At 40.9% G+C, this 15436-nt stretch overlaps 2 protein-coding genes across 3 annotated transcripts; one reads left to right on the top strand and one right to left on the bottom strand.

Annotated features, from left to right (window-relative positions):
- The first annotated feature begins 5598 nt into the window (after positions 1 to 5598).
- LOC136471826 (protein FAR1-RELATED SEQUENCE 5-like) lies at positions 5599 to 6234 on the top strand. Its single transcript, XM_066469567.1, has 2 exons — positions 5599 to 5770; positions 5854 to 6234. The coding sequence occupies exons 1-2, from the start codon at positions 5599 to 5601 to the stop codon at positions 6129 to 6131; spliced, it is 450 nt and encodes a 149-aa protein (XP_066325664.1). The 3' UTR covers positions 6132 to 6234.
- A 3448-nt stretch (positions 6235 to 9682) lies between these two features.
- LOC136471825 (BTB/POZ and MATH domain-containing protein 1-like) lies at positions 9683 to 11325 on the bottom strand. 2 transcript variants are annotated; one of them, XM_066469566.1, is made up of 2 exons: positions 11190 to 11325; positions 9683 to 11083 (listed from the first exon to the last, which is right to left on the bottom strand). In XM_066469566.1, exon 2 carries the CDS (start codon positions 10998 to 11000, stop codon positions 9930 to 9932), a length of 1071 nt encoding a protein of 356 aa, XP_066325663.1. In that variant the 5' UTR covers positions 11001 to 11083; positions 11190 to 11325; the 3' UTR covers positions 9683 to 9929. The 2 variants fall into 2 exon arrangements, with proteins under 2 accessions (XP_066325663.1, XP_066325662.1); XM_066469565.1 differs by having other exon boundaries at positions 9683 to 11088; positions 11190 to 11266.
- Positions 11326 to 15436: the final 4111 nt, after the last annotated feature.

The raw sequence follows: 15436 nt of genomic DNA, 5'->3' as shown, positions 1-15436 counted from the left end.
CAAGAAGGGTCCTCTGCCCCAGAGTACTCAAAACCATAATTCTCTCGCTCCTTTAGAGGTTGAACACGGCGGCGAAGAAAACTGGAAACAATCCTGAAGCCGGTCAAGCCTTGCTGTTTCAGAGTACATATCCTCTCAAGAAATGGCTTGATCGCTTGGAGCTCATCCATCGTTAGGGGATTCTTTTCCCATCGGTCATTAACCACATGACCAGAACCAGAATGAACAGCAAGAGGAGGAATCATATTGGCGGCATAAAACGAGTCGGCACGCCAATCCCTCACAGAATCAACCAAGTTATAATCAAAGAATTTACTCTTACGACCCTAACAAAACTGAATCCCGCAGCCACCAAGAACATGGGTGTCATCGCTACGGGGTTGGGGCTTTAGACGGAAGAAGTAACGAAAGAGAGAAAGAGAAGGAGGAATTCCAAGAAAAGTTTCACAAAGATGAACAAAAATAGAAAGATGAAGGACAACATTGGGAGCAAGATGGTTCAAGCTAATTCCAAAATAACTAAGAAATCGATGAAGAAAAACAGAAGCAGGAAGGTAGAGTCTAGCACGGATAAAGGAGACAAAAAGAACAATCTCACCAGGACCTGGAGTTGGGACCCGATGCTGGCCTAGAGCTTTCTAATCAGCAAACTCCTTGCCCTAGATTAGACCATCACTGACAAGCTTGCGCAGCTGATCCTTAGTCGTAGTTGGAGCCAGCCAGATCTTCTGAGCAGCCCTCATGGCCATAAATTCTTGATTTTCAATCACAGAAAGCGATGCCTCCTCGTCTACAAAGGTTGCCTAGGACTTGCTCGCTGATTTCTTCCTACCCATATACTAGCAAAAGCAATAAAGCACTAAGAAGCGATGATGCTCAGATGGCGGCGTTCAGATGACGGCGACAATGGCGACGATGGATTTTTGAAGACTAGGGTTTCAAGGCAAAAGCAGGGCAGCAAAGAAAAAGAAGAAGAAAGGCCTTTAAATAGATTTTACAGCAATAAAAACGTGACCCACCAGACCCGTTTAAACATGGCATGAGAACGCAATGATCCATTTCTCACCACAACTAACATAGCTGAAATAACGGACGACACACTTCTGCACAACGGTACAGTTTAACGGGCAGATTTCAGACTTATCCATCCAGCACCACGACAGAGTTATCATATTGCTACAAAAAGAACTCATCAACCATGAAGCAATGAAGGGTTACCTCACAAGGAACACAAGAACCTGGTTCTTATAGAAAGAACTTGGGAATCTCATAAACAATCAGGACATCAGCAGAAAAAAATGACAACTCAGAAGACAAGATTCTTTCCATTACAAATGGCTTCAAAAAATACAAGATTACACATCTTACAAGACCCAACGAACTCGGTACTACGACAAGCAAGGTAGCAAAAAGGAACCCGGACACAACTAGGCTCTAGAACGACTACGTGTTCCAAATTACTACTCGGTAGAACAAACCGCACTCAGATACATTGTTTTCTTCAAAGGACGAATGCAGTACATCCAAGGCAGAAATCAGCAGCACGGTGGGACAACATGGACCAGGGGAGGCCTGCAGGCATCTGTCTACCCAAGTCTAATGTGATGTCGAATTAGGTGTTGATCTGCACCGGACAGTCGCAGGGCAGGCATGGAGGATCAACCCAGAACTACCGGATGAAGGAACGTATCCCACATCACAAGACTTCCTCCAACTACCACCACATACTTCCTGGTACAATGCCGCTGCGAGATTAGTCTACCTCTAATCCTTATCACAAGACTCCCTCCAGCTACGATAAGATATACAAGAACTACAAAATACGCTCAGGGGCTGCTCTACTTCACAAACTATCATATTCATGACTACAGAGATTTTAGACCACGCAACAAAATGCTCGATGAATCAAAATAGCACACCAGGAGGGTATTTATAGACCAAAGAAGTGGTGCACATGGACCGGGAGCACCAATGGAACAAACCTAACAAAGGACACAGTGAAAAGACAGAATTCAATGAAAGAGGACTCAGGCGTGAAGGAACAGTACTCAAGAACGAGCATATTCGGAAGAATATACCAACACTGTACAACTTATAAACAAACAACATTTACACTCAACCACCACCATACAACTACATCTGATAATAGCAGACTACTAGAGAATATGCTGAGATCCTGTATCCGAGTTCTTTTTGAATAAAAGAACCCAAATATATGCTCGGGGGCTGCAACAGGAGAGGTTTTCAGTTCTTTGAACAACTCAGATTCAAGACCCTCCAACTTTTTGTTCCAAAAAGCAAGAGGCTCGAGGGCTACACTCAGTGAGTGCACTTTTTTCTTCAAAAAAGCGCATGTCACCAAGAAGACTTCTTCAAGACAGACCACTTCAAGGCCTCACGATAAAAAGAACCCAGACCGAGCTATATCCGAGTTCTTTTTGATAAAGAACCCGGGTATATGCTCAGGAGCCCTTCGACGAAGAATCAGAGCAATTTCAAGACAAGACCCTCTAGCTCCTTGTTCCAAATAGCAAGAGGCTCGGGGGCTACACTCAGATGGGAGTACTTTTTCTTCAAAAAAAAGGTACACACCACCCAAAGATCTCACGAAGCGCTACACGGTTTCACTCAAGAAAGCACTCGGACGACGCTTGTTCCTACTCGGCAAGACCTGAAGGAACAAGACGAGGCTTCCAGAGCTCAACCATGAAGTGCTCGGGAGCTTGTCGATGCGGGACCCACAGGATACCCCTCAAGGAAGGGAGAAGATCTAGTCTAACTAGGATTCTTTCCATGTAATCTTAGTAGTAGTATTATTCTATAATCCTACTAGTAACTCTCATTATAAACTGACTAGGACTCTAGCCTCTTGACTATATAAAGGAGGGCGGTGTTCCTAGAGGAAAGAGAGGACACTTTACAATCAATCCAACGCAAAGGCTAATGCTGACTGGACGTAGGGCTATTACTCGATCACGATCGATGGTCCGAACTAGGATAAATTGACTGTCTCTTGCATTTATCGTCGAGTTCTGCATACGCTGAGCCCAAACTAACTGCCCCAGGTACCCCCGTGGTAGGCTATCAGTGGTGAAACATCGACACAAAGTATGGCATAACAAAGTGTGACATCAACCATTTTCCATCCTGGCTTACAAATTCCTTTTTTCTTTCCTCATCCGTCGCCAATGAAGTAAAATCAATGAATGCAGACCATTCAAAACCATTGTTGCACATTTGTAGTTCGAAAACAATAAAGCATAAAAGAAAATATGGAATTTTCTTTTCTACAGACAAATATGTCCTCGAATTTCCTTTATTGCCTTAATTTTTTGGGAAAATTGTGTTCTTGCCCTTGTCCAGTACTCCAATTGTGATTTTACCCCTATTTTTTAACTTTGTGTTTTTGTCCTTGTTATTTTGAACTGAACTATCTGTCTGCCCCTGCTTTGGATGTCCATCAGATGCCCATTGAATAGATGAATTAAAAAAATTCCAAACCTAAAAAGAAAAGTCCAAATGCCCACACTGCCCCTTATCCCTTTGCTGTTTCTCGACTCCACCAAGACACCGACCGCATCAGAGAGGGAGGGAGCGGGCGGCATGGTTCCAGGCGGCGGAGCGTGCGGCGTGGGTGCGGCGGCTCAAAGCAACATCAGCATCAATGCGGGCGGAGCAGGTGCAGCATCGGGGCGACGTGGGCGTGGAGTGGCCCGAGATGCGGGGGCGGGCGTCGCGGCATCAGGGCGGGCGGTGGTGGTGCCTGGCCGCGGCTGTCGGCGGCGCTTGGCGATGTGGACACGGAGCAGGCCAGGGTGCAGGGGTGGGCAGAGCGACATCAGGGTGGGTGGAGCGGGCGGCTCCGGTGCCTGGACGCGGCTCTCGGTGGCGCCTGGCAGTGGGTCTCCGCGGCACCCGTCTGCGGCTCTCGGCGGGTCTCTTCTCGGCGTGGCTCGGGGCACCCGCCTCTGGTTCTTCTCCCCCACCTCTGGTTCTTCTAGGCATGGGAGGGGCATCAAGATGCGAGATAGCCGCGTGGCTCAGTTCTGCTACGTGGATGGCGCCGACGATAGCTTAACGCATAGGATCTGTCAAATCGACCAACATGGAAGAGCAAAGGTGGTTTCAGCAAACCCTAACCATTATCTACTATTGGGTTTTTTTTGCCAGAGTGAGTGCATTGTTGATGGTTTGAGTTGGATAAAATAACCGCATACTACTTCTGTGGTTTGTAGGCCAAATCACAGGGGTATACGACTTGTAGTTAGAATTCGATCTTTTTTCAGCTTGCCAGACAATGCTCCAAAGTCATGGCAGCAAGGTAAAACTTTGCCAACTAAAGTTGTCGATGACATACATAGCTTTGGGCTACTGCAGTTGATCAATTTCGTAGTTGAGCATTGCATGTGGGGGTCTAAGCAATACATAACCTTATGGCGTGATTTGGAAAATGATTCATTTGAGATGAAAACTAATGATCATCTTTTAGAGTGGTTTGTACTCAATGTAGACAAGGGGGTAGCTTGCATCAATGCCCAGATAAATGATTTTGAAGGGCCATTGTAGTTTTCACCAACCAAACGTAGGTGTCATCCTAATGTGAGGAGTAGAATACACCTAATTGAGGGGAGCACAAATGAGTGAGCCACCACAAATGAGGGAGCAACAAATGATGATGATGATGATGAGGGGGTAGGAGATGATGATGAGGGGGTAGGAGATGAGGAGGAGGTTGGAGATGATGATAAGGGCATATTCTCTGACAGCAGCTATGACACTGATTTAGCTGCATCTTCTGACTTTGATGATGATTGCTCTGATCCAGAGTTTGATCCTGATGGTGAAATACTTGATGATGTAGATGAGTATGATGCTCCCATGTTTTCATATGATCCTGATGATCCATGCATTGATGTAAATGTGGTGTTTCCAGATGTTGATCAGTGCAAGTCTGCAGTTACACATCACGCTATCTTGCATGACCATGCTTTTAAGATTGTCAAAAAAGATCAAGAAAGATTTAGAGCCATATGCAAGAGAGCTGATGAGGGTTGTAAGTGGACTTTTTCGCATCTACAAGCAAGAAGTATGTTGGATGCAAGGTAATTTGGTCCTCTTTCCATAATGTAGTGTATTGACTTGAGATGTAATTTGCTAACAAAATGTTGGATTGTCATTATTATGTTGTAGGTGAAGACAAGTGGACCAAAGCACACTTGTGGTTCTTTCAACAAGTGTGGTCAGTCCATGGCCTCAAATAGATGGGTTTGTGATAGAGTTATGGACTTACTGCGGGATGACCCTGAAATGGGTCCAAAGGAATTGCAAGATGAGTTAAAGAAGAAGTACTCAGTGGATGTTCCATATGATAGAGTCTATAAAGGAAAGATGAGAGCACTTGATATCATATATGGGAAGTGGGAAGATTGTTATGACTTGATTCCTACTTATCAAGCTGAGCTTCTAAGGTCAGTGCCTGGCAGTGTGGTTGAAATGGAGACTGAGGAGCACAATGGCCATGTATGTTTCATGAGATTCTTTGTTGCTCTAAAGACATGCATTGATGGGTTTTTACAAGGATGCAGACCATATATTGTCATGGATGCAACTCACTTGACAGGTAGGTCAAGAGGTCAATTAGCAGCAGCTGTTGCAGTAGATGGTCACAATCGGTTATTCCCAGTGGCATATGGGGTGATTGAGACCAAGTCTAAAGAAAGTTGGACTTGGTTCGTCCAAAACTTGAAAAAAGCCATTGGTACTCCTCCAGGTGTGTACATATGACTGCTATTTGCCTGTTTTCCTTCAAGTTTAAATTGTTGTTACCTAACATATGTCAATTATGTCATGCAGGTTTGGTCATCAGTACAGATGCAGGCAAGGGAATTGAAGTTGTTGTTGAAGATGTCTATCCAGGAATTGAGCATAGAGAGTGTATGAGGCATTTGTGGAAGAACATGAAGAAAAGTTACAGCGGCACTCTTTATGGGAAGAATATGTGGGCAGCTGCCAAGAGCTTCACAACTGACAAGTTCAACTTCTTCATGAGGAATATAGAAGAGAAGGATCCCAAGGCACTTGAATGGTTGAATGAGAACCATCCATACATATGGAGTAGAAGCAAATTCTAAGAAGATTGCAAGGTAGATTACATCAACAATAACCTTTCTGAGAGTTTCAATAGTTGGGTGTCAAAAACAAAGGAACATCAAATTGTGGAAATGCATGACAAGATAAGACAAATGATCATTGAGAATTTTGTCTTGAGATCAAAGAATGCTAGAAAGATGTCTGGAAAAATAATCCCAGCTATCATCAAAGATCTAAATGCTAAATCAAAGGCCATTAAGGACCATGATGTCTTAATTTGTGGGCCTAGAAAAGCAGAAGTGACAGTCAACAGATTTAGGCATGCAGTTAACTTGGAATTAAAGACATGTACCTGTAGGGCTTGGCAAGTGACTGGAAAGCCTTGCAGCCATGCTCTAGCTTTCATTGCAAAGCTTAGTAGAGAGGTTCAAATGGATGACTTTGTCCATGAATACTTATCTATTGAAAGGTTGAGAAAGGCATATGCAGGTACTTTCATTCCAATGACATCCAAAGATCTTTGGCCATGTGTTGACTTAGGCTACAAAATCCATAAGCCTAAATTGAGAAGGAAACCTAGGAGACCTAAAAAATCTAGGTTCAAGGCATATGATGAGGTCAGCAGTAGCAAGAAAAGAAGATTGTGTTCTGAGTGCCATGAACCAGGGCATTTAGCCAAGACTTGCCAAGGAGGTCTCACTGCTAGTCAAAAGAGAAGGCTCAATTCTTCACAACATGGATCACAAGAGGACAACAATGACCCAATATAAGTCATGGTTCTATTGGTAATATTGAAATCATGTTTTCTCTCTTTTTAGTGCAAGTGCTACTGGGAGGGGAAGGGGAAGGGGAAGGGGAAGGGGAAGAGGAAGAGGAAGGGGAAGGGGAAGGGGAAGGGGAAGGGGAAGAGGAAGAGAATCAGGAGAGGGCAGCAGTGAGCCAATGTAAGTCATAGTTGTATTGGTGTACTTATTTGTTAATGTAATAATTACTAACCAACATGTTCAATGCTTTTTAGAGGGAGGGGAAGAGGAGGGCGAATAGGAGGAAGGCTAGCTAGTTTGTTAGGTCTCTAGGTGGTCCTTGAATGAGATGGATGTAGCTTTTGTGCACATGTTTACATGGTGCAGACTTGTTTCTTTTATGGATATGTTGACATGGTGCAGTTGCTTTTGTGGACATGTGACATGGTGTAGACCTGTAGCTTTTGTGGACATGTTTTTTTTTCACAACTTTTGTGGACATGTTGACATGTTGTATGGTAGACTTTGAAATGCTGTGGTTCTCCATGATTTTTCTTATGTGTTTTATATGTGCTTCATATTATTGTCATCATGCTAGCAAAATATAGCAAAGGTGATGCCAAAATTTTGAATATTTATCAATATTAAATCTGAGTTCAAATAAGTGCAAGTTGTGCCAAATATGTTTGACCAAATTTAATCAATTGTCAGCATACAATAAAAAAGTCTAATTCTAAATCAGGGTAAAATCACAATTAGGCATAACAAACAGGGGCAAAATCACATGGGCATTCATGTCCTTTTGTACAAAGTTTAATACCGTTAGGGGTGGATGACGGAGCAGGGGCAAACTGGTGCTTCGTTTTGAAATCATAGGGGTAAATTCACAAAGTCAAAAAAAAACAGGAACAAAATCACAATTTCAATACAAAACAAGGGTAAAAACGCAAGAGCCCCAATTTTTTTTTGTTCCCATACCAACACACAGGTACAAACCTAGTACAACTTTCTAAAATTCATTTGAGATCAGTGAAATAAAACTGAGTGAACCCTAATTTAATTTTGCATTGAGTACTGAATTCAATAAACTAAGAAAATTCCGCTTCAACATTATCTTATCAGGCTTGAATCAACTATTGGTTAAAAAAAGCCATTGAAAAACCAACTACTGCAGTGATTCTAGTGCCTAATCAACTAAACATACTAATTTTCCATAATGTCCCTTTAAAAGTTTGATTTGTTACACTTATGAATTGAGAAAAAAATACTTACTATTTAAATATAGATGCAAATATAAACACATGAGAATCTTAGTTATATAATCAATTGGGGGCTTGAGGTCAACAATGGAGTGAGAGAGAGAGAGCTCCTGCTCTGTTTTGAGTGCGCTGATGTGAGGAAGAAGGGAGCAGGTTGGTTCCTTTTTTCGTTGGGAAAGAAAGAAAAAGGTATATATACCCCCCAGGCCCCAACGATCACTTAAATCGCAGATAGCCGTTGGGGAGAAAAAGAAAAGGTATATATATACCCCGAGCCCCTAATGGATATTGCACTCAGGAGGTCAGGCGAGACGAGGTCCGCGGCCTTGAGGTCGGGCGAGACGAGGCCGCCACCAAAGGGTCGGGAGAGACGGAGCCCGCCACCAAAGGGTCGGGCGAGCCGGAGCCCGCGACCTTGGGGTCGGGTGAGACAGAGCCCGCGATCAAAGAGTCGGGCGAGATGGAGCCCGCGACCTTGGGGTCGAGCAAGACGGAGCCCACGACCAAAGGGTCGGGCTAACCGGAGCCCGCACCCAAGGGGTCGGGCGAGTCGGAGCTCGCACCCCGCAAGACAGTAAGAATAATAGTGAAGTGTAGACTGTCTTTGGCTGTGAACCTGAGGATACATGTGGTTGTTTGAGCACTTGATAGCACATATTAGCTTAAGCATTGTGTCCCTTTTATAATACGGCTTTTTCAATAGTCAAGTTCAATATATAAAAAAATTTAAACCTCCTTTGAGTTTTAAGCCATCTATATTTGTCGTTGGAGGCTCCTCCGTTTCGTGTAGCATTCTCGAATATAAATTCCCTGCTTGTCATCTTGATAAATCTCATTAGTTCTCTAATTGCGAGGTCATTATCACCAAAAACCACAATTAAAGCTTGATTGCACTTTCACATACCAACACACAGGTACAAACCTAGTACAACTTTCTAAAATTCATTTGAGATCAGTGCAATAAAACTGAGTGAACCCTAATTTAATTTTGCATTGAGTACTGAATTCAATAAACTAAGAAAATTCCGCTTCAACATTATCAGGCTTGAATCAACTATTGATTAAAAAAAGCCATTGAAAAACCAACTACTGCAGTGACTCTGGTGCCTAATCAACTAAACATACTAATTTCCCATAATGTCCCTTTAAAAGTTTGATTTGTTACGCTTATGAATTGAGAAAAAAAAACTTACTATTTAAATATAGATGCAAATATAAACACATGAGAATCTTAGTTATATAATCAATTGCAAATCGTAGATTGTTATAGGGAAAAATAAACGGTAAAAAAAATTAATTACTAAAATCGAAAAATACTTTATATTAATATGCACGCCAAACCTCTTTCCGTCTTTTCAAAGTCTTCCAATTTATGACGGTAGCCTTTGTCAATAACGGACAGTGTATTACAGAATTACACATCATGTAGCATCTCTATTATTTAAAGAAAAAGTGAACAAAAGAAAAAAAAGAAATTCTATACATGATAAAAAAATGATAAATTATATAGAGGGAGTACTACCAAGAATTCAGAAAAGTGGACAATTCACACATTTAGCTGTTCATTCAATAGATAAAGCCAGCAAATTGATAGGGAAATTAAATGTGCAACTGAACATTACTAGATTGATGACAGGATGGACAGACATAGCAAAACAACGACAGTTCTCTTTGCTGAAAAGAAATATTTAGCCAAATCATTTTAGGATTCATCTAACACTAAGCTGCTGCTGCTGCTGCTGCTAAACGATATATGGAGCTGCTAGAGCAAAATCTTTAGAAAATTTGTGTAACTTGAGAACTTGCTCCGATGAACAGCTTCAAACAACAACCTTAATTATGTTTTTCGGAACCTCTTTGATGACTTCTCAAATGCATCTACTAGTGCAGAAGGGCAAGTTGCCTTAAGATTCTGATAACCTTGAGTTGCCACCACTGAATCCATCACGTCTGATGAACTGGTGATGAACTCTAGGCAAACATCTTTAAGCCTGTCACAGTTATGCTGGTAAGCCAAAGCCAAAGTAGCAGACACGGTCTTGACATCAAGATTCTTGCAAAGGATGCTTGCACATACCAACTTCATCCTGTCCACAGCATATCTATCAGCAGCCACAAGCAAATGTTGTATCATTTCTCTGTTACCTTCTCCATCTTGATCATCCATATCAGGCAAGGAATCGGTATAGATGAAATGCAGTAGGGCCCTAAACACATCAGGCTGCATGTCTTGTATGGTCACAAGCTGTTCATTCGCCTCCTTCATTTGCCCAAACAGCTCTGCTTTAAGAACTGGAGACCGCATAGCGAGAACTATCTTGTGTGCTGTGAAAGTCTCTCCTCCAACACTGAAAGTGACATCTGCTCCTTCGCCTGTATCCAACAATTTGCCAAGAAGCACAGCGATGTTGGATGGCGGGACCTCAGTCTCGTTCAGTAATTCAGGTCCAGACACCTGTGGTTGTTTTACAGTTGTGATGCATTGGATGGTGAGGTGATCATCCTTAAGGTAGGATGATGCCTCGAACTGGCTCCGATTCATGACAGTCTTTGCAGCAGCAAATCTACTAGAATCACAAGACCTGAACAACCTCAGCTCAGTCTTGTGCACTGACGTGGACAACCCGGTGGTTTGGTCGACCAGCCTCAAGTCACAGCTGCCCCGCACCTTGGTGTCGCTGCTCAAGAGCTCGAGATAAACTGAGATGTAACCCGAGTTATTCTGTTGGTCCCTATCGTCGGGATAGAAGCGAATGGCCCAGTCGTAGCCACCGACGGAGAAGGTGCCGGATCTGATAAACTCACCGATCCCCATACCCCTGTGCTGGCTGTAATCAAAGATCTCAAAGACAAGCATGCATTGCTCTGTCTTCGCTGTGCACGTAGAAACTGCCGTCGGCATCGTCATGTGGATTAGTGGATAGGTGTCGAACTACTGCGACGGCGATGAGCAGCAAGGCCGGAGCGGAATGAATCGCCGCGACGCCTTCCCTGCACTTCCGATAAGAAAAAGAGAGAAGGGAACAAATAAAAGGGGCCGTTAATTCGGAAGGGAATGCATACGGCAGCGAAGAGATCGTGGCAGTGGTGAACCAACCTTCTGAAGATTGCTGGAGAAGCCGGCGGCGGCGGCGGCGGCGAAACCGGCGTTGCCCAGGAAACCCTCGATACGTGAGTGCAACGAATCTTTGGCGGTAGGAGTAACAAATTCGGCCCATACGCAGACCCATTATTGCTGGCCCACTTTCGGAGCCAACACCACACACCCCATCTTTCTCTGTATCTTCTCCGTCCACCAAAAAAAGGAACTTAATAGAAACAAATATATTTTTGGACATTCAACTATTGTCCAGAGTTTGGTTTATGCCTAAAATCTAAAATCTTTAGCCACCATCAATATGGGCCAAATTTGGTATCTAGCTATTCTCAAAGGTGGTTAATTTTCGTAAACTAATTCATTTTAATAAAAAATAAATGTTTTCTAAAAGTATAACCTTTCTATTGGTCATCTATTTTGAGTTATTTGTATCTTGTTTGTAGTTATTCCTAGTGTTTTGTTGCTCGTAGTCATACTCGTTATTTATTTAGATTAACATTTTATGCTATATTAAACTGAGAGATCAACCAAGAGAACCAATGCTCAAATTAGAGTACAAAATATGCTGTTGTTAAATTGATCAAATTATTTTTAGATGGGTAGCATTGCTATAGTAGGTGCAGATGTTATGTTTACTTTATAGAGCCAACCAAATAGTTAAAATGCAATTGGGTTCTTGCGGGAGGTGATAAGGATCACTTTTCCATTTACGCTACAAGATAGAAGCTAAAAAAAATCATTCCCCACTACTCCTCATTCAATCACCACTAGAATCACGCCAAAATTATATACTTCTCACTTGCTTCTTCACCAGAATCACTTCATTAGAGAACAGTAAGTAAAACTCAAGAATTAGGAAGGAGACCTGTACCAAAACTACCCCATAGTCTACAATGGATTCTCTTGGTCAATATCAGGTATAATATAGTGTAAAATGATGATTTAACTAAGTACTCCCTCCGTTCCAAATTATAAGTTGCTTTGACTTTTTTGGTTCATCCATTTTGCTATGTATCTAGATATATTATTATATCTAGATGCATAGCAAAATGAATGAACCAAAAAAATCAAAGCGACTTATAATTTGTAACGGAGGGAGTAACAAACTTCATTACGAGTAATAAAACACTAAGTGAACAAATAACATATGAATACTCCAAATAGAGTACCAATACATAAACTATATTCTTAGAAAAAATTTGGTATTACTTTTGTATTTTTTTTGTTTTGAAATGACTTAGTTATAAATTTTCAGAAAATATACTAGGTTTTATAATCTAAAAAAAATACAAACCACTTTTGTAATTAGTTACATGGCCAAATTTGTCCAGTATTAAATAATACAGTGGTCAAAGACTTCTGGTTTTAAAGTTGCAAGACTACAAAAAACAAACTCAACAATGGTTAGATGGCAAAAAAATGAACTTCTCCCTAAAACAAATACAGAAAATCCATGATTCTTATGGGTACATTATACTAGTTTATTTTATAGATGGGTGAACGAAATGTCAATACTTGCCCTCTATCCCAAAATAAAGCAACATCTCTCTTCTATCGTTCACATATCACATTTCTTTCTATCTTGGTTTTCGAGTAGACATAATATTTTTTATAAGAAACTATTTTTTTTCTCTGTTCCTGAATTACACTACCAGATCATTATTTTACATAGTTGGCACCTTATTAATGGCTATAAAAATAATTCTATCTTTTGGGTTGGGATTGTTCTAAGTACCACTATAAATTAAAGCAAATCCACACCACCCGGTACATATACATCATTAACTATAAGAACAATTCTCCAAGCAATATGATTTTCTTATAAGTTATAACATTTATACTTAGATGTTTACCTGGTGTTATTCATCGCATCAGTTGATGAGATGAAATTTAGATTGTGATTGGTTTGGAGAACAACTTGGGACACGACTAGACTCTTATCAATACTTCAACAACATTTGCATCCTCTTTCTGGTCACAAATAAATAACACTTTAAGGTTGTCCGTCCGTGTTCCAAATTTTAAGTTTTTTTTTACTATAAGGTACATTTTTGTCTGTTGATTTTGAATGTTCGGAAGTGATACGAGTATATTTGTTCTGAAAAATAGTTTATAAATATATCCATCTTTTTATATTTTAGATAGTTGGAACAAAAAGTAGCAGCCAAAGTTTGGAATCTTCCGACAATTTCAAAACATAACTTATGTGTGACAGAGAGAATACTACAAATGGTTTCGAAAGACTAGACATTTTCTCAGATGATATTTTCTGCTGCATCTCACTATTGTAAGATTGCAGACCGTTGATTCCGCTCTTATACCTAGCTTATATGCTAAGTTTTCTGGAAATGTAGGCCATGCTGGGAGAGGATGCATGGACCTACTCTTTCAGTATGGAATTTCGTGTTTTGCACAAACTGCTCGATCCATTATACTTGACAGACAAATATGCTGCTGACAGATAATTTATTTTAACCACCTCTCATATTTGGTCCCCGTACGTATGAGATGTGTGTGATGCATGGGGGCCTTTTCTTTCTCTCTAATACAAAGAAGGGCAGCTCTCCTGCGTTATTGAAAAAAAAAATGCTGCTGACATGTAGCTGATTAGAGGTAGTCTCAATGAGCTCCATCGATCAGGTAACAATCTTCCAAGCGGTTAAAACTTGCAATATTCTCAAAAGTAATGACATAGGAGGTGCACAATGCAAGCGCAAGGTCAAAACACCATTGCTCTACTTGGCACTTGCTGTAAGAAAACAAATTTAAGTAGAAGCTCATGTGAATTTTACCTTTTCATGCTTCTACTGTAATCCATGCTAAAAGTACTATGACAACGTGGGAAATAATTGTATATAGAATGATGCATGGACCTACTGTTTCAGTCTGGAATTTTGTCTTTAGCACAAACTGCTCAAACCATGAGACTTGGCTGACAAAATATGCTGCTGACATGAAGCTGATTAGAGATAGTCAAGTGATCTTGAATGGGCTCCATCGATCAGGTAACAATCTTCGAAAGCAGTTAAAACTTGCATTGTTCTCAAAAGTAATGACAGAGGAGGTGCACAATGCTAGCGGAAGCTCAAAACACCATTGCTCTACTTGGCACTTGCTGTAAGAAACCAAATTTAAGTGAGACTCATGTGAATTTTCCCTTTTCATGCTTCTACTGTAATCCATGCTAAAAGTATTATGACAACGTGGGAAATGATTGTATATAGAGCGACGAATCATGAACGTCAGAATCACTGTAGACAGAAACGGCAATCATAGCCTCAATTCATCTAGGATATTTGGACGATAGAGAGCATACAATGCCTTGAATAAAATTCTTCTTAAGTGAGATATATTGACTGAAATAAGAAAAAATCTACTCAAGAGGGCAAACAATGTTCAGAATAAAATTTCAAATACTTCCATATTTGTAGAACAAGTAATATAATCACTCAAAAGTAAAAACAAGCCGATGCAAACTTTGGAGAATCTGAAAAATCACAAAGAACAAGCAGCCATATTCACCAATCTAATGTGGCTTTGCAAGACGGTGTCATGCACTCAGCTATAGGAATTAAGCAGCCCGTTGACAAACATACTGTTTAGTTCATGTGCCTTGAATAGTAGACTTGGTTTTCTACCTTCAGAAAGCTGCCAAAATAGGGCTATCTTGTTAATGTTAACTAAATGACAGGCTGCCATTTCTACTCCAATCTACTCGGTATTTGTCATAGACAACCAAACTAAATTTAATGTTCACGCAAGTGATGCTCTCAGTAATGTAACTATCGCAGTTCATGACCATTACTAGGAATTCAGTAGCAGGATATGCTGTAACAATTATCACTAAGAGGTTACAGACAACATCCCTGATATAAAATATATGATTCAATGAGAAACAGCTACTGAGTGTAACAATTATTATAGTAGCAACATTAATAGATACACCGAGTAGTTTGATTCATGATTTCTTGTTCTACGTAATGTAACATTAAATTCATTCGATTAATTTATTATTAAGGAATGGCAGGTAGTAGTAAATTAACTGTGTGTTTATTTTCTGTAAGGTAGTTGATACATATTCATCAAGAGATGCATCTCAGTCAAGGTTTTAAATCTCCGGCTATAGCCGGAGATAGCTGCTAGGGATGGGAGCAGCTAAGAGAATCGATTTTTTGTGCTAAGAAAGCTGAGGCGCTAATAGCGCCATTTAGCCGGTGATAGCGCAGCTAAAGCGCAGAGCCTGGCCC

The sequence above is a fragment of the Miscanthus floridulus genome, chromosome 8 (assembly GCF_019320115.1).
Source record: "Miscanthus floridulus cultivar M001 chromosome 8, ASM1932011v1, whole genome shotgun sequence".
Classification (NCBI taxonomy): domain Eukaryota; kingdom Viridiplantae; phylum Streptophyta; class Magnoliopsida; order Poales; family Poaceae; genus Miscanthus; species Miscanthus floridulus.
The sequence above is the reverse complement of the archived record's forward strand: the minus strand, read 5'-3'. Positions and strand labels throughout refer to the sequence as shown.